The 18,939-nt window shown below is 39.1% G+C and overlaps 1 protein-coding gene across 3 annotated transcripts in view; it reads right to left on the bottom strand.

The window, feature by feature from the left end:
* Positions 1-18,141, bottom strand: part of INTS6 (integrator complex subunit 6) — a 78,256-nt gene extending 60,115 nt beyond the window's left edge. For 2 of the 3 annotated variants that reach the window (XM_080926652.1, XM_080926651.1), the window contains exons 1-4: positions 17,862-18,141; positions 17,488-17,565; positions 16,552-16,701; positions 2,066-2,155 (exon numbers count right to left, since the gene is read on the bottom strand). In XM_080926652.1, coding sequence (XP_080782778.1) covers positions 2,066-2,155; positions 16,552-16,701; positions 17,488-17,565; positions 17,862-17,972 — 429 coding nt within the window. In that variant the 5' untranslated portion in view covers positions 17,973-18,141. The remainder of the gene's footprint in view (positions 1-2,065; positions 2,156-16,551; positions 16,702-17,487; positions 17,566-17,861) is intronic. The other variant, XM_080926653.1, reaches the window with a different exon arrangement.
* Between the last annotated feature and the right edge of the window lie 798 nt (positions 18,142-18,939).

Here is an 18,939-nt window from a genome sequence, read left to right as displayed (position 1 = left end):
GTGATTATAGATAATTAGTGTCTTGTCTACTCCTACCCGTGGCAGGACCATAAATGGCTACACATGTCAACCAAGTCTAACAAAGTCCAGAAACCCATGAAATTTCACTTTCAAGAAGATTATATCAAGTAAGCTACTTTTTTTCAGTGCTACCTCCACAATTATTCCTAAAATCTATTTAATATTAACTGCTAAAACAGAGCAATTCTGCCATTTCCCCCTAAGTCAAATTAGGTAAGCTAAGTTCTGCACTGGTCCTATGATGTCATGATGGAATGACATAATAGACTTTGTCTTCACAGCCCACCACACACTTTCACATCCATCACTTTACACATTTCAACAACCCTTGGAAGGAAAGCAAAAATTATTGTATTTCATTGATAAGGTAAAGATTTAGGGAAGTTAAGCCAACTGGTAGAAAGTTCACTGCTAGAAGTACTTGAATTAAGAATAAAACCTGGGGCTGAAGAGATGGCTCAGTGGTTAAGAGCACTGACTGCTCTTCCAGAGGTCCTGAGTTCAATTCCCAGCAACCACGTGGTGGCTCACAACCATCTGTAATGGGATCTGATGCTCTCTTCTGGTGTGTCTGAAGACAGCAACAGGGTACTCACATACACAAAATAAATAAATCTTAAAAAAAAAAAAAGTAGAAGAAGAAAACCTGGACTGGAGAGATAGCTCAGTGGTTAAGAGCAACCATCTGTAATGAGAGCTGATGCCCTCTTCTGGTGTGTCTGAAGACAGCTACAGTGTACTTACATATAATAAGTAAATAAATAAGTCTTAAAAAAATAAAAATAAAATAAAACCCACATGCTCTGACTCCATATAATTTATATTAGACAGTGTCACACGAATGGAAATGAATTCTAAATCTTTAATTTCAAGAGATTTAATCTAGGGCTGGAGAGATGGCTCAGTGGCTATGCGCACTGACTGCTCTTCCAGAGGTCCTGAGTTCAATTCCCAGCAACCACATGGTGGCTCACAACCATCTGGGATAGAATCTGATGCCCTGTTCCTCCAGTGTGTCTGAAGACAGCTACATTGTTCTCACATACATAAAATAAATAAATAATTTTTTAAAAAAGATTTAACCTAAATTTTAGTTTTAATTCTAAATCTTGAAAGTCTGTACTTAAGACAAAATGCAAACAGTGAGTCTTTAAAAGACCACCTGTATATTATTACAGTTCAAACACAGCCAAACACTATAAAAGCTTGCTTTCTTTAACCTAACACATTCATCATATTTCAGCATTCCTATTTCACTAACAGAGCAAGTAACATTAGCCCTGAGTTTCTTATATCACATGATGAAAGAGAAAATGTAACTGTTGAAAACTCTGTATTCTTCCTAGTTTTAATCTACTCTTGGTGTTGTATTCCAGGCTGGACTCTACTAAGGAACACAATGGACAGGGTTCAGGATGAAATGTCTATGTAAGGCACTATTAGGTCTCAGTCCAGGCATGCTGGCAACATTGGGAGACGGGAGTCTGGCTGGAGAAAGGTCACTGGGAGTAGTCTCCAAAGTGTTATCTGACTGTAGTTTCCTCCTGTCTCTTCACTTACTGCCCACATGAATTGAGCAGCTATTCCTTCCTAATGCCCCACCATTGCTGTCTCACCAAAGTGCCCAAACTCTCAAGTCTACTTACAGTACCTTGAAACCTCTTTAAGACTTAAAATAAATCTTTCCTTGTTATAAGTTCATTCACTTCAGTTGTTCTATCTGTGACTAAACACTATCATAAACAGCTTAAAAATATTATTACAATTGTTTGTTTTTTTTTAATCTGAAAATAAGAATGTTGCTATTGCATAGCCACTGGCACAGTCCTCGCTATGGAAGTGGGAGGTATGTGCACACCTGCAGAGGATTCCTGCAGAGGAAAGTGGTATAATGACAACTGCTGTCAACAGAGAGAGGACCTCAGGAGATGATTATACTGAAAAGGACATGTGCTACGACGGACTCGATACCCCACTATACACATTCACAAACAGGTCCCAGTTTCATCTCTATGACCCATGTGACACACCTTGTATCACTTACCTCATCTTGGACACCACTAGTAGTAGTCAACTTGCTCCCATCAGTGATTGTAATAATTATTGCTGGCTCCAAGAAAAAAGGGTTTCTTCCCTAAAGTCAAAACAAAACAAAACAATATTAAGGCTTAAGTTCTGGCTTAACCTACAGTTACAAAACCAATTCTTAGGAAAGAACATCTACAATCCCTCAGGAATGTATACCATCTCCTGTATCATTTTTAAAACATTTTTATTGCATTTCAGTTACTATGTGTGTATGTATACGCAAATGTCAGAGTGTGTGTGGAGGTCGGAGGACAACTTGCACAAGAGTCTGTTCTTTCCCACTGTGTGGGCACTAAGAGTCCAGCAGTCCGTCAGGCTCAGTAGTCGAGTACTTTTTATTACCCGCTATGCCATCTCACTAACCCAATCTTTCCTGTTAGTAAAACTTACAAACATTATCTGTTGGACATTTTAAAACACACTTTTTAGAACACATACTAATAGTGCTTAGCTCTGCTCTAATTAGAGATATAAAGATAGATTTCTCACTTCTTTATATATTCTTGTGTTTTCACTTTTACAGTGTGCAATTTATACTTGTGTATGTTATAAAGCATATTTTCTTTAAAAAGTTATATTACACATATTAATGTTTGGCCTACATGCATGTATACATATGCACCATGTGTTTGGTTGGTGCCACAGAGACCAAAGGAAGGCAGAAGACAGTTCAGATGCCTAAAACTAGAGTTATGGACGACTGTGAATCACCAGAAGTGAGTGCTGGGAATTGAACCCTAATCTGAAAGACCAGCAAATGTTCTTAACTACAGAGCCATTTCTACAGTCCCAATATTTAATTTCTTAAACAGTATCCTTATAGCTGAATTCTAGTAATTTGAATTTTTGTGGGCTATCTTAGACCAGTAATATCACCTTAGTCTTTTGGCTAAAATCAAGTCTGGTACAAACTGGAATAGTAAAGACAGTGCTCTAGGAACATGGTGGATCACAACTGTGACCCAAACTGACCATGCATTTGAAGCTGGCTGTCCCAAAATACAAAATAGCATAGGAACAACGGTCCACTACTGAAGTTCTAGCAAGCACTAAGGAACTGAGTCAGGAAGACAAGTGATTTCCTCAACTACAAAGAAAGAAACAGTCATTGTCTTGTTCCCTTGTCCTCTGCCTTGGGGATAGGAAAAAAAAATGACAGTATCTTAAAGAGACAGTCTTGAAGAGGAAAGCAAGATGGTTGATGACCATTATTAGAATCTTGTCTGTAATCACAATGTTTCATCAAGTGACTAGTACAAGGCTAGGACTACAGAAACTAATTTCACAGTATTTGTAGGGTATCCTCAGATTAGCAAAACTAGCAGAAGTCTAAAACAAGAAGTTAAAATTAAGGATGACTACACCTCAACTAAATGCTTGGCAAAGGATATATAAAAACAGTGATACAAATGAATACAAGAAACAAAATGGTTTCAAACGCTATCTACAAGATGAATCTATTCAATGTCTTCCATTCAAATTCTCATCTCGCATAGAGTTAAAACAATCAGTTCAAGGTACTGAATTTTGGGGAAGACAAACTCAGCCTTGCCTTTTACATACAAATGGTTTCCAGTTGAGATCTAAGTACATCCAATATTAACCCTTTGGTTTTTCATTACCTTGGTTTTTTTGTTGTTGCTGTCATTGTTAGTTTGGGGGTAAGGAGACACATGCCACAGCATGCTTATGTTAAGTCAGAGAACAACTTTAGAAATCCAACCTCTCCTTCCACGACATATTAGGTTATCAGACTTCATGACAAATGCCTTTACTTCTGAACCAGCCCTCCACATTAACTTTAAAAAAAAAAAAAAACAGGGCTGGAGAGATGGCTCAGAGGTTAAGAGCACTCACTGACTGCTCTTCCAGAGGTCCTGAGTTCAATTCCCAGCAACCACATGGTGGCTCACAACCATCTGTAATGGGATCTGATGCCCTCTTCTGGTGTGTCTGAAGACAGCTACAGTGTACTCATATACATAAAATAAAAATAAATAAATAAAAGAGTTGCCTTGGTTATGGTATCTGTTCACAGCAGTAAAACCCTATAAAAATTATATTCAATAAAAATTAAAAAAAAAAAAAAAAACAGACAGACTGGGGAGATGGTTCAGGCAGTAAAGTAGCTGTCACACAAGCATGAAGACCTGAGTTTAGATCTCAGTCCCCAAGAAAAAAACCAAGGCACAATGGCACACAGCTGTAAACTCAGCCATGATAGGAGGAACTGAAAACACACATATCTCTAAAACTCACTGGCCAAACCACTAAAGCTCTCCAAGCATTTACTTGAGGTAGTCACTGATTTTACTAGCTAAAATCAATGTGCTCCAGCTCCAATTAAACCATGTCTCAAAAAAATAGGGGTAACCTAACAACAACCAATGGTCTTCACACATGCACACATGTACAACATCACGCACTCATACAATGAAGAACAGGAGACAATATAAAAATTTCAAGCAGGCAAAACTTGTTTGAAACTGAAGATGCTTACACACATAACATATGCTTATAGTCTCCACAACTCAAGAGACTGAATTCAAGGTTAGCCTGAGCAACATAGCAAAATCCCCATCTCTAAAAAGAAGGGAAATTCAGGGACATTTAGCTCTCCTATTGTTGGCAGCAAAAAACTGAACAATATGATATACAACAGTCTGTGACGAAGGTTAGTGACTATGAAAATAACCTGGAGATCTTGGTAAGATGGAGCTGCTCGTCAGTGTTGCCAATGAGACCACACATCCACACCGCACATCTCATACACAAGCAGAGACAGAGACAGGCAGAAAGACTGGGAGAGATAGTGAAACAGAGAGACTGACTCTAGATACACAACAGCATTAAGTCTCCAGACCCCACAGGAAGGAAACAATCACTAGCGTCCCTCTTTGTGGACAGAACACATTTTGGGACCATTTCACTACTTGTACCAGTTACATGGGAAATGATCCTCAAATCTGAAGTTTACATCTTCTCACGAAGCCACATATTGGAAATGTCCATTTCCACCTAAGTTTTGTCTCTCTCTAGTAAAATACCTGTTTTATTCCTCGTTTAAAACTTATCCAATTCCTACTCATTCCAACGGGCCCAGTTTAAATCTCTGTTCCTCCATGAACTCGTCCTACCAAGGTCTTCAGTAGCCAAACCTTTTATTTCTACAAACTCTACTAGTAAAAAATTTTCAAGCTTTACATAAACATTCCTTCAAATAAACATGGGGCTTTCAGTGGTTTTGTAAAGCACATTTAAAGTCAGTCAGTTGCATATTTGTGGGACCCCTGAGGTAGCAGGCTTTGAGCCCACAGAATGTATCAGGGCTGAACAACCTCTCAGAATGGGAGAGAATGTGCTTAATCCTGTGGAAACTAGATGCTCTAGAGAAGGGGGATCTGGTGAGGGTGAGGTGGGGGTGGGTGGCCAGGTGGGGAAACACCCTGAAGGGGTGACCACCGGGGAGGGGGGCAACTTTTGAAATGTAAATATAGAATTTAATTAAAAATTTCTTTAATTAAAAAAAATTACTAATGCTTGACTTTATGAAAAGCCAATTTAAGGAATAAATGGTACATCTAATTTAATAATTGAAAAAAGATTAACAAATTGGTTTTGGTGATTCCTAAAAAGTAGTAGCAGGCAAACAGACTTTATACTGGTGCAGAAAGAAAAATAAAGACATGAGGATAATTCTACAGAAGAGATACTAGTCGTATGAATTAAAATAGCCTAATATATCAATTATATTACAGAGACTAGATAAAATTGATGTGGGGAAAATTAATGCAGTGACATGTTAGATGACAAAAAAAGTAAAATAAATGCAAGATATACTTTTAAAATTATGTAAATGAATAAGGACAAAGAGATTAAAACTCACATTGTTTCACCCAGATCTCTCTAGCCTGCCCTTGAGCTTAATAATCTCTTGGGTTCTCACTGCCACAGCTTCATACGCTGCCTTGGCAAAAGCCTGGCTAGTTGTTGCTTTACTTCCTTTTTGTGGGCGTATTTTGCCTGCAAATACTTCTGTACACCACAAGTGTGCCTGGTACCTGAGGCTCAGATTCCCTGGGACTAACGTTACACACAGATGGCTGCCTCGCAGGTGCTGGGAACTGACCAGGTCCCTGGAAGAGCAGACGGTACTCTCGGCAGTCCATCTCTCTCTCCAGCCGCAGAAATCATTCTTGAACTCAGCTTCACTTTGAAATACTCCAACAAGCCAACATTTGATTGTATATCAAAATAGGAAGATTCTGGTTACTTCTCTTTAAACACCCATGCCACATTGTGATTGTCTTTAAAAACAAAAACACAGGAGTCCTGGAGCGACAACTTAGTTAGGAGCACTGGCTCCTCTTCCAGAGTACCTTGGTTTAATTCCCAGTACCCAAATGGAGGCTGAGGAATTCAATACTCTCTTCTGGCCGACAAACGTACCAGGCACACGTGATGAAGACACATACACATCCCAAATACTTACACACATAAAATAATTCTTACATTTTTAAATTGAAAATTTTAAAATAAAATCATGAAATTCTTCAACAGTTATATATATGTGTAATGAGAAACTAGTCAATATGTTACAGATCACAAAAACTAGGGATAAAGTTCTACATTTTTGAAAGGGAAAAATTCACAACATGGTTATTATTTCTTATATACTAGGGCTTAAGAGTAAATCTTCACTAGGCAAGACAAAGTTAATTTCAAAGCTTTTTAAACCTTTTTTAATGGAGTTTTTAGTCCTGAAGTTCCAAAATACCCCCAAGAAGATTTTGTTTTCTAAAATCTAACAAGGTCCAACTGCTTAAGACTAAGGAGATGTTTTAACAAGCCAGCGTCAGTTCTGACAAGTAATGTCTCCACTGTCTTTGCTCACATACTTAAAACTAATAATCAAATGTTGTAGAAAATGTAGCCTTGTTAAGCACATACTATATCTGGGCAAATCAAACAGATAGGAAAGATTCCATAGTTTTTAAAGGTATACATTAGTGAAAAGTATATAAGGATTAGAAAAAAAATCTTTTTCATTATGAAGTCATTTAGCTGACCATATTAAAAGGTCTTTTCTACATACAACAGTATCCAAATATGTAAGTAAATTTCAAACATATCAAAAATACTCTTCATATGAAAAAAAGCATACATTTATTCTATTAACAGCTTTTTCCACACAAAGCTACAAAAAGGGAGTATCTTACTCTTGAAATACTCCTTCTTGAACTCCTTGACCAAAGTTGTCTTCTAATCTACCCAGGCCAATCATCACCAATGTGAATTCCAAAATATATAGTCCTAGAAAAGACTGATGTGAGATTCCTCAAAGATTGAACATGTTTCTTATTTTGGAGTTCACAAGTGTGTTTGCACGTCTGTTGATATGAAACTGGTTTTGAAAAGAAAAAAGTTTTGAAATGGGCTGGAGAGATATGGCTAAGAGCACTGACTATTCTTCCAGAGATCCTGAGTTCAATTCCCAGCAACCACAGGGTGGCTCACAACCATCTGTAATGAGATCTGATGCCCTCTTCTGGTCTGTCTGAAGATAACTACAGTATACTCATACACAAAATAAATAGACATATTTTTTTTAAAAATCGTGAAAGAACAGTAAATGTTTTAAAATGAATTTTTAGACCTCAGACAAAAAATTAAAACCAAGAAACATGTTCCCTACAGCAAAAGCTATGACTTCAGCAGGAAGTCCTGTGGTGGAGGAAAACAGTATACTGAGATTGTAGCTCTGGTCAGTTTCACAATAGAAAGCTTTTATCCTGCTAAAGTGTTTTCCTTAAAAAAAAAAAAAATAATAATAATAATGATTTTCATCAGCTGAGTCCCTACCATATGCCAGGTAGTTATTTTGCTAGCCTGATTAACAAACATTATTTGTAATTCTTACAAACCTTTCAAAATTGATACTTTCATCACTTTATGGATGAGAAATTTGAAGATGAAAGGACTGGTCAAAGCATAAGCTCTTAAATGTGAGAGACCAGCATATATACACACACACACACATACATACACATACACATACACACACACACACACACACACACACACACACACACACACACACACACACACACACATATATATGACAAAGTGGAGATGTATGGTTTATTTTTGGTTTTGCTTTTCTGTATCACCACAACCTTCTAGGGAGAAAAGCAGGATTAAAGCAAACCTGGCTTCCTATTCCTGTTATTTCAGTTTTTAAAACACAAAAGGAAATTTACAAGAGATTGTTTTACAGTAATAAAGTGGGTTGCACAACATTCACAGCAGTCATCTATGGTGAGCTCTTCTATTAAATCTTCCTGGTAGACAGGCAAGATTAAAGGAGACAAGACATGCTAGGACCTCACCAGTGCGGTGGATATTCATAAGCAAGCCTTCAGTCACATTTTTCTGACTCAAGACAGGAGGCTTAAGTATTTTCAAAACCATCTTAGAAAAAAAAAAACAAAACAAAACAAAACAAAAAACCTGTGATAGTTAACTAACTACAAAGCTTTCTGGGGAAGTTACTACTGTAAGTTCCTATTGTTACAGGCTGGCTCAAATGCAAAGACCAGCTAATTAACTGACAGGTTATTAGCCATCTGTTGACTACCTAAATCACGAAGTAAAGCACTAAAATGTGGACACAAAAATTCAATTAACTACATATATAAATATATATTTTTTATATTTATATATATTATATATATTTATATATTTCAGAACCTTTGCCTTGATGCCAAGGAGATGGCTCAGCAGATAAACACACACACTCACAATTGTAAAATTTATGCTAATATAACTTTGTCTTTAAAATGCCATAAAATCCTATCAATTGCCCCTTATTCGTCCATATCCTTTTTTCCAAACTGGAGAAGCAAACTTAATTGAAGGTAATAAGGTAACGCATGATATTTAGATGAACCGTTACACAAAAGGTTAAAAGAATCAGCTAATTGAAATGCTATTTTCAAATAGAAACCATAAGACTTCACATTGTATTATTTACAGAGAGAAAACCACAGAAAATCTGCTGTTATACCTTCACACTCTTAAATAAGACTCTTTTAAATGAACGGTTACTATAAAATATGTTACTGTTTCAAATCTCTTGTCATCTTTTGAAATGTTCCAATGTTTCAAAAATGGTAATAAATTAAGCATTTTTAACTTTTCAGGGCCTTTCGTTCTTCTACAAATTTAAGATACACTAAACCACAAAAATGAAAAGTTGCCAGAATTCTGCTCAAGAGTATATAAAAATTCAGTAGCCTTCACTAAAAAACTTGGAATAGAAAATATAAATAAAGAATCTCAAGTAGGGGTGGAGAGTATAGCTCAGTATAGGAGGTTCCTAGCATACATAAAGCTTGTATTCAATCCACAATACCACACCAATCTTCATGGTGGAACACAGCACTCAGGAGGGAGAGAGGCAGGAGGATTAAGCATTCAGGAGCAGGGCTGAGATGAATCAGTAGTAAAGAGCACTCGCTGCTCCTGCAGGGGCCCTAGGATTGGATCTCAGCATCCACAGAGCAGTTTACAACTGTCCTTCAGTTCTAGAGGAACCAAAGCAAGGCACAAATACACACATAGACACTAGCAAGTATGCATGAGGTAAGTAATTCTTCTAAAGAAGCTCAAGATCATCCTTGGCTACATAGTGAATTAAGGAAAGTCTGAGTAATTAAGACCTTGAGTGGAAAGGGAGTGTAGGGGAGGGGAGTAAGATGACTCAGCACATACATGCTAGCAAGCCAACTGAATAGAGTTCAATCTATTGGGACTTCATGGTAGAAGAACAAAACTAACTCCTGCAAAATTTCCCTGTAACCTCTAAAGGTCTATGTTATCCCCCAATAAATAGGTAAATGTGATTTTAAAAGTTATAGAAACAAAAGCAAAACAAAACCAAAAATTCTTGTTAGGTTTATAACGATAAACCTAACATAATTACATAAATTAATTCAGCTAACAAAAAGTTGATATAAGGAAATCATTTTCTTTCACTTTTTAAATATTTTAATTGGTTGTTTTATTTAGGAAAATCAATTGTTAAAAATTAAGAAATGGGCATTTATCACCTAAAGAAAACACCTAAAATTTAAAAAAAAAAAAAAAAAAAAAAAAAAAAAAAACTATTAAGGCACTTTAGTCATAATAATGAGATTATTATGGCCGAAAAATAATTTTTAAATTTCAAATCACAAACTATAGCACAATGATGGCACAACTTTTTAAAGAACCTGTAACATCAACAAGGCTAAACAATTTTTAGTTCTTTCTGACCACAGATTACCTTACATCAATTCAACACACTTGGTCAGTAAAAGCCTCATTCCAATATTAGAGTTGCTCTTGGCCTTTACTTTTTAATTGTATAGAATTTCGTGCCTCTTGTATTTAAGACATCATAGACAATTAAGAACACAATGATGTTCTTTGGGTACAATTTTTTCATTTTTCTTCTAAAATGAGAAATGCATCCAATTTTTTGAGTGTCTAGAAAACAGACTTACAGTGTCAAAAAATACTGTAGCAAATTTTTTGGAAGGAAGACATATGCTCCTGAAAGCTCTTTATAAAACCTATATTAAAAAAAAAATCTAAGGACAATAGTCATACCCAGTTTTTCTTCAATATACTGCTTTTAAAACGTCTTCCCAATACTTAACCCGTTTCCGTTCAATGTATTTCTTTAAAAATACAATCTCATAGCACCCAGCGACCATTAAGACAACTCAAAGTTCTATTAAGTTCTCTCTCATCCCTGCTTTTCTAGGATAAACTGCAAAATTCAAAGGAAAAAAATCTCAACATGCTAATAGGTTCCAAACCATGTAATAATAGAACCCAACATTAAAGGTCACTAGATTTTTGTAATTATAATTCCAAACAAAGGAGAAAAAAACAAAACAGGAAACTACAGGTAAACTACTGCACATCTTTACTTTGGGTTTTGTTTTGGATTTTGAGGCAGCGTGGCCTTTTCACCTCTGTTGGAATTAAAGTTTGGTTTGTGCTACCAAGCCCATTTTACTTCGTTTTGTCCCTCCCTAACTGAGCACTCCATAGACATTTTAGACATCTATCAGATTTAAGCTTCTCATTCATTCTGTATTGATATGAGCACAGTGAGTCCATTATTCAGAATAAGCAGCAGAGACAGTGTAACAATGTCATTTCTCAGTCTTACATAGTGACTTAATGACAAAGTCAAGATTGGGCATTTCATTTCCAGTTGCTCTTCTCTAAAACACATACGGGAGAGAAAATATTAAGTGTAAAAGTCCTCTCTTGTTACTAATTATTTTAAAATGCTTTTGAAAAAGACTTGCTAAGACTATCCAATAGTACTAGAGCAACTGGACAGCCACACACAAAAGTTGGATCTTTTATATACACTGTATATAAAAATCAGCCCAAAATAGATGTTTCAATAATACTAGAGCAAGCAAACTTTTATAGATGTAAAAAGCACAGGGCAAGTTAATAAGAACAATCAACAATGTAAAAGCATAACCTACACAATGACAGATGTGTGAATTACTTGATAAAGAAGTTAATAACCAAAACATTAAAAAAAAAAAAATCCCAAAGAGCAGGAATGTAACTCAATGGCACAGTACTTCAATAGGGTATGTGTAGCCATAATTCAACCCCCAACAGTTTGAAACACACAAAAACATCAACTCTCATGTGTTGTGTTGAGTCCATGTTTAACATGACTTTAAATACATGTATCCAAAGACCGCACCTAAAGCGCCTAACCAACACATGAAAAGATGCTCAAGATTATGCAAATCAAAATAATGGCATTTTCTCACATTAAGATGGCTAAGGAAGGCTACTGGAGTTTGGGTGAGTCAGCAAGATACAGGAAGAGCAACCATTTGCATTCTATTGATAGACATGTAAAATGATAAAATTACTATGGAAAAGTAGGGAGATCTCAAAAAATTAAGATTTGCTATTCTTTTTCTCCTCTTTTGGGTTTTTTGAGACAGGGTATCTGTATGTAAGAGTCCTGGCTGTCCTGGAACTTCCTCTGTAGACCAGGCTAGCCTTGAACTCACAAATATAAATATACCTGCCTTTGCCTCCTGACCACTAGGCTTAAAGATGAGCACATCACTCCTGGGGATTTACTGTTCTCTTTTAATATGTGTACCCAAAAGTGAAAATAGAGTCATAAAGAGATACTTACCTATATACATTAATTACAGTATTATTCCTAAAATAGTCAAGAAATTCTGACAAAAATTCTGTATGCTACAATGTGATGAACCTTAAGGATTGGGCAAATAATCCTTAGTCTTAAAACAAACACACTCTTATCCCCTAAGCATCCACAAGCAGCTGGTTCCTAGTCTTCCCCAAAGATTCTCAAGTACTTTATATAAAATATAATCTTATTATGTATACTTATCTATAACCTACACACATCTCTTATGTACCTTTTACATCTTTTCTGTTATTTTTAAAAACCAAATGCAATCTTACTGTTATGTAAAGAGTTGTATTTAGTGAATAGCAACAGGAAACATGTTCAGTATAGATGCAGGATTTTTTAGGATATTTCTAAACTGTGGATATCTGGATTAGCAAACCCACAGATGGAGAGTCCAACGATATTTATGTGATAACACTTGTTAAGTATACACAGAAGTCTAGCAAAACCAAAACTACACAAAACAGAAAAAGGACCTGAAGAGCGTCTAAGCAGTGACGGTTATTATAAGTTTTTGTGAGATGAACAAGTTCTAGGCATTGCTTACACATTACAGTGAATATACCTAGAACTACAGAACTGAACACTTAGAAATGAAGAAGGTAGGACATTTTGTTTTGTCCATCTTCTTTTTTTAAATAAGAAACTCTGGGATAGCATGATGACTCAGCAGAAAAGGTCCACACCATTAACCTCAGACCTGTGTGTGTGCCTGCAGGAGCACGGCGAGGACAAACCAACTGGCAAAGGTACCCACTTACTTCATGTGCACTGTGGCATACTATCCCTCACTGCACACAAACGGCACTTAATTTTAAAAACAGACTTATTTTGTTAAATTAAGGGATTCATGTTTTTTAGTAGGAAACAAAGTGTAGCTCTGTGGTGGAATGTTTGTCTAACAAGCACACAGTTGTGGGTTCTATACTTAACCCACACAAAAACTAACTCTTCACTATTATTTCAGGTTACATTTCAGCAGTGTAGTACAGACATTATACACAAAAATATAATAACCTATTTCTACTTAAGTTATTTAAACCTTAATATATATATAATGTAATAAATATCTATAGCTTAATAAATAAGTAAAAAACTTGTTGAAACCTTAAAGCAAAAGAAAAACCAAAAACTCAAACAGGAACAAACTTTTCACCACTTCACTAATGAACATTAAAAGAAGAGCCCGGCCAGGTATGGTGATGCAGACCTGTAATGCCAATGCTCAAGGGAGAAGCAGGCAGATCTCTCTGAGTTCAAGACCAGCCAATCTATAGTGAGTTCCAGGCCAGCGATGAGATCAGCTCAAAAAACAAACAGGATCATCCAATTCATCTAACACCAAGGCCATCATTTCAAATGGGGTAACTACTCCCATTTAAAATCTCAAAGCACTAAATATTTTTTTTTTTAAATACACAGTAAGTCAGGCACCATTCTAAACAATCCAATCAGTGTTATTATATTGGTGGGTGGGGGTAGAGTGAGGCCAGTGAGAAAAATCAGGATGTACAGGTCAGTCAGATTCAGCAAGTAAACCTAACTTCAAAACAAAAAAAAACACACACACAATAACTACAAACACTGAAAAGCAAACAAACAAAAAACACAAAATATAAAACACCAATTTATGTAGTAATATTGTTCAATCTGTCTACATTCTTAATCTTATTAATTTGAGCTTAATTTCAGACTCATCTGAAACTGTTAACATGTACTGCTTTTAAAGGGATGGATTACTGATCAATGGCTATAGAAATACCAGCAACTGATACTAATCACCAAGTATTTACAAGGACCTCTATGCAGAACAATTGTTAGTGGAATATTCAAGGTGTATCCTTTGTGCTCAGCTATTTTTAACCTTACAATTCTGAGTATCCTACCTAATTAAGCAAACTAAGTTGGGAGCTGGAGAGACGGCTCAGCAGTTACGGTGGCTGTTCATCCAGAGGTTCTGAATTCAACTCCCAGCACCCACACGGTGGCCATGACCATCTAAGGGATTTGATGCTCTCTTCTGGCATGCAGGTGTACATGAAGCAGAGCATTCATATGCATACAATAAGTTTTTAAAAAGAGTACTAAGTTAATAAATGCAATATAGAAATCAGTGTTCTTGTAATTGACTATATAAAATCACCTAGTGTCTGTATAAGAGGTTAATATAAATATGTAAAATTAATCCATATTTTAGAAAATATGGAACTACATTATGTTGTAGAGATGCTCTATAAAAGTAAAATGCTGTCTTCCAGCTAGCCCACCTTCTTGCATTCTCTCCAACTACTGAGAATATATCTCCAGTATTTCTATTATTCAATATGGAATGCTAATTATATATATATATATATATATATATATATATAGTTACAGAATAAAGGCATCCTACAAGTACTTTTCTAAATATCCAAATGATATTTAGTATTAAATGATTTTCAACCATCCAAAATTCTAATAACCTTCATATAAATAGGAAATATCAAATATTTAAATAAACAAAAATGGTTCTATGATGAAAAAATTCAGAAACATGTTTTCTTCTAAGTTAACTTTACTCAAAAATTTCTATTTATTCACAAGTTGTAGTGTCTTCAATTATTTTAATGCTAGTTTCATTATGTACAAGTTCAGGATATGAGCAAAAACACCTTAGTGTCACTTCTTGAATCCTAGAGGATTCACTACAATAACTACAAGGCATCTTCCTTCCTTGTCTGGCCAGTAAGAACATCAGTCTCCAGGGTTTTCTTCTGTTGGTCAAAGTGATAAATGTCAGAACAGAAGTTCTCCCCTTCATCCTTAAACTTCCTACAAGAGTGAGCACACAGATGCCCTCCATCGCTCCATAGTAAACAATTCTCCTACAGGACTTTAGCCATGTTTTAAAAATGTAGGAGTGGATACATCCAACTGTCATTCCCTCTTAGGAAATATGAGGGGGAAAAAAAACAGGAAATTAATAGTTCTACAAAACAGAACCTGACAACGAAATAAAGGAACTAAATAGTAAGTTTCAAAGGTGTCTTTGAACTCAGCAAGTTTGGAATCAAATTTTAGATGATAGAAGACAAGAGCACTACAGACAACAAAAGAAAAAGCTTTTACAAAAACTGACCAACAAGTGGCAAAAAGTTATAAAATAAAGCAACAAAAAGATAATGTGCTAAGACAAGTTTCCTATTTAAATGATGAAAATGCTTTTCAGAAGTCTGATTTGTAATACACACTTTAAGGACTAAACTCAAATTTTTAAAAAGATGTTTAACAATTATCCCCAATTGAGGTACATAGCTTGAAGTCACAGGAAATTTTCCTTAAAATGTTCAAAATTCATGAGAACTGTGCATTGTGGAACTTGGGGAAGTGTATAACAATATTACTAAACACAGCATTATGGTAAGAGTGCTTTGCATACTGAAATCCTTGGGTGTTATTTTTCCTTGTGGACACTACTGCATATTCTTTGGTATCTTGTATTTCTAGGATAGCAATCTCATAAATGTTATCAACATTGTAGTGAATGACTTGTGACCTAAAGCTTTTGTCCCAGCCTCACAGATGAGGAAAGGACCTTGGGGGAGCTTCAGAAATACAGGCAAGCTTTCATGTTTCCCAGAAAACATCTTCCCAAGGGCTTGGAATTTTTAAACTTTAGAAATTAAGAATCTGCCATTTATTTTAATCTTCGTACTAAATGTAGTCAAACCAGTTACGGTACTCTATTGGAAACCCTTGCCTTTCTCAGTATACAATCTAGGTTAAGCTAAACCCTAATCTAACAATCATTTCTTCCAACATCTTTATAATACAGAAGCAACTATGAAGTCAACTAATGGCTGTGAGCCATTCAATAGTTACATATGTGCCTACATAAACTTTCAGACTGGTACACTGATACAGGCTATCTTCCCTTTTATGTCTTTTGTGAACTTTGAGGGACTGAAACCAAATTTGTGTCAACTTTCTAGCCAAGAATTCAGATTTAAATTCTGAATGCAAATACATTTAAAGGGGGAATGTGGAATATAAGACCATACACCTTAGGTGGTTTGAACTGTGTGCACTGTTTTTGAACCTCGAATGTTTTATACTTGCATTCCACGTTACATACTTTTGGACTGGATTGTGATTTTGTTCACATGAATAAAAACAACTCTTTTCTACCTTAGTATTCAACCTACCTGCCCATAGTTGTCTATGCCAGTTACTAATCTATTTAAATTTAACAAATCAAAAGCTGTCCTTAGGGATTGGCCAAGAGTCGTAAGTCCTTCTGCCTGAAGGTTTTTCAGTTCATTCATAAACGTTGCATGGTTTTCTTTCCATCCAGCCTGAAAAGAAAGATTAAGATTTTTCTTTATGATTTGAAGCCATGTACACACATGGACACCGATTATAATGTGATGTCCACCAAGCAGGTATTCTATTTTGGGTTTGTATCTTTAACTTCATGTTTGCTTGATACGGCTTGGGGAATGTGTTATAATCGTTGTCTGGTGAGGAAACTCTTCCGAAGGTGGCCAAGAATGAATCTGCTTGCCCTACACCTTTTGTTAAGTAGCAACCGTTTTAATACTTTAATAACTTCACTGGGAAATCTGCTAACATAACATCCTCCAAATTGTGTGTAAGGGGTGGGTGTTGCGAAGGTGCTAGTGGAAGGCAGATGGCAGCAGGACTTCTTAAGTTGACCACAGCTGTCCCACCACTCTGGGATGACCAAGTCTCGAAGCCCCCCTCCTGGCTTCACTGCCAGTTTGGCTGATTCCCTTTTAATGCAAACCCGTGCTAGGCAAGGCTGGGCCCCGCTGTCACTCGGGCTAACTTGAATAAATATCCCCCACAGTTCATTGCTGCCGCTCACGCCGCGGAGGGGAAATGTCGGCCATGTTGATCGTAGCGCCTCCGCCGCCAGGCCAGGCTGGACCCGGAGGGGACCGCGGTGGGCCAGAAACTGCCACCGCGCCGCCGCTCCCGAGCTGGGGAGGGGTGGGAGGCCGCGGGGAAGGGACCTGGAGGCGGGAGCGGCGGTGGGGGAGGGGAGCATAATGAAGAGGGGGCGGGGAGGGCGAGCTAGGAAGGAGCAGGGGAGGGAGGGGGAGGGCGAGGGCTGTTACCTTGATAGCATAGGGCGGCTCTTCGAAAGTGACCAGCATATACCTGTCTCCTCTGCTGGCAGGGTCCCGGGCACGGAGCTGCGGGCCAGGGTGGGGACGGGCGGGAGAGAGGGAAGCACACAGGCGAGGTTACCAGTCGCAGAAGGGTCGCTGGCCGCCCCCACAGTACCGCACACGCAGGGCCGTCCCTACGCCACCCCCCGCACCCACAGCAGCCCCACATGGGCCAGGCCCAGCAGAGCCCGCTCCCAGCGCTCGCCCGCCCGCCCGCGCGGTGGGGGAGGGGTCCCCGCGCCCGCCTAAGACCCGCTGCCCCCCGCCCTGCCCCCCCCCGCGGGCCACCGGGTCGCCACTGGGGCTCGATCAGTCGGTACCTTCATGAAGGTCTCTACCGCGCCTTTGGCCGTGTCCAGGTAGGTGGTGCCCAGATGGCTGCGCTGGTTCATAGAGGCAGACGTGTCTATCAGGAACAGTAAGATGGGCATAGTGCTGGCCGGGGACACCGGGGCCCGAGGTGGTGAAGAGATGGCAGAGGTGGAGGCACCGGCGGCGGCAACCGCCGATACGCGGGGCGGGGAACGCGGCCCCGGGAGGAAAACACCGGCTATGGGGAATTTCTCCCCCGATAGTTGAGAGGAAACTCCCCAGCCCAGGTCCACCCGGCCGTACCCCCGCCTCCGGCCTGCCTGCCCGCTGGGGCGGCCGCGCGGCCGTCTGTCCGTCCGTCCCCCCCCCGGCCTGGGGGTCCCGTCCCCACTCCCGGCCCCTGTGTGTGTCCCCGCGGGAGACCGGCCCAGTTCCCCACCCCACCCCCAGTGCAGGGAGTGGGGACCAGGGATCTGGCGAAGAGGGGAGTGGGCTGAGGGGAGATTGGCCCTGGGGCTGTTGAGAGAAGTTTGAGAGACTCCCTCCGCACCCCAGCGGTGTCACCACTTTCTCAGCCCCTCTCGCTACTGAAGCGCTTTTCTCTCTCACACTCCGGTTTTAACTCGGGCAGGGGCTACGTAGGCTCCGCCCCTGACACGTACTCGGGTCATGTGATCCGCAGGCCCTCTGCCCTATTGGCTGGTCCTTACAGCCTCATTAGCATATTCAAACAGCTCAGGGGCGGGGGAATCCTGCGGGCCGACTGAGAGGACAGTTATTGAGCACGCGCGGAGGCGGGGCCGCGGGTGCACGCTGGAGCCCTCGCTAGGGGCGGCGGGCGGCCCGAGGCCCGCAGCCGGGAGGCGGGCTCCGGGAAGGGGCGGGGACAGGCCGCGGAAGCTCCGCGGGTTGGGGCGGGGACTGCGTCGGCGCGCGTAGGGCGGCAGCGGCCGTAGGCGTGTGTGTCAGGGCGTCCGGCCTTTTGGCTGTGCACGGTGTCAGGGTCGGGAGAAGGGAAGTGGAGGCCGCCCCCAACCCCTGGGTGAGGGCCCTGCGTCGTGATTGAGAGCTCAAGGCTGAGAAGGG

The sequence above is a fragment of the Micromys minutus genome, assembly GCF_963924665.1.
Source record: "Micromys minutus genome assembly, chromosome: 12".
Lineage (NCBI taxonomy): Eukaryota > Metazoa > Chordata > Mammalia > Rodentia > Muridae > Micromys > Micromys minutus.
Note: the sequence above shows the minus strand (reverse complement) of the source record. Positions and strands in the feature narration are given on the sequence as shown.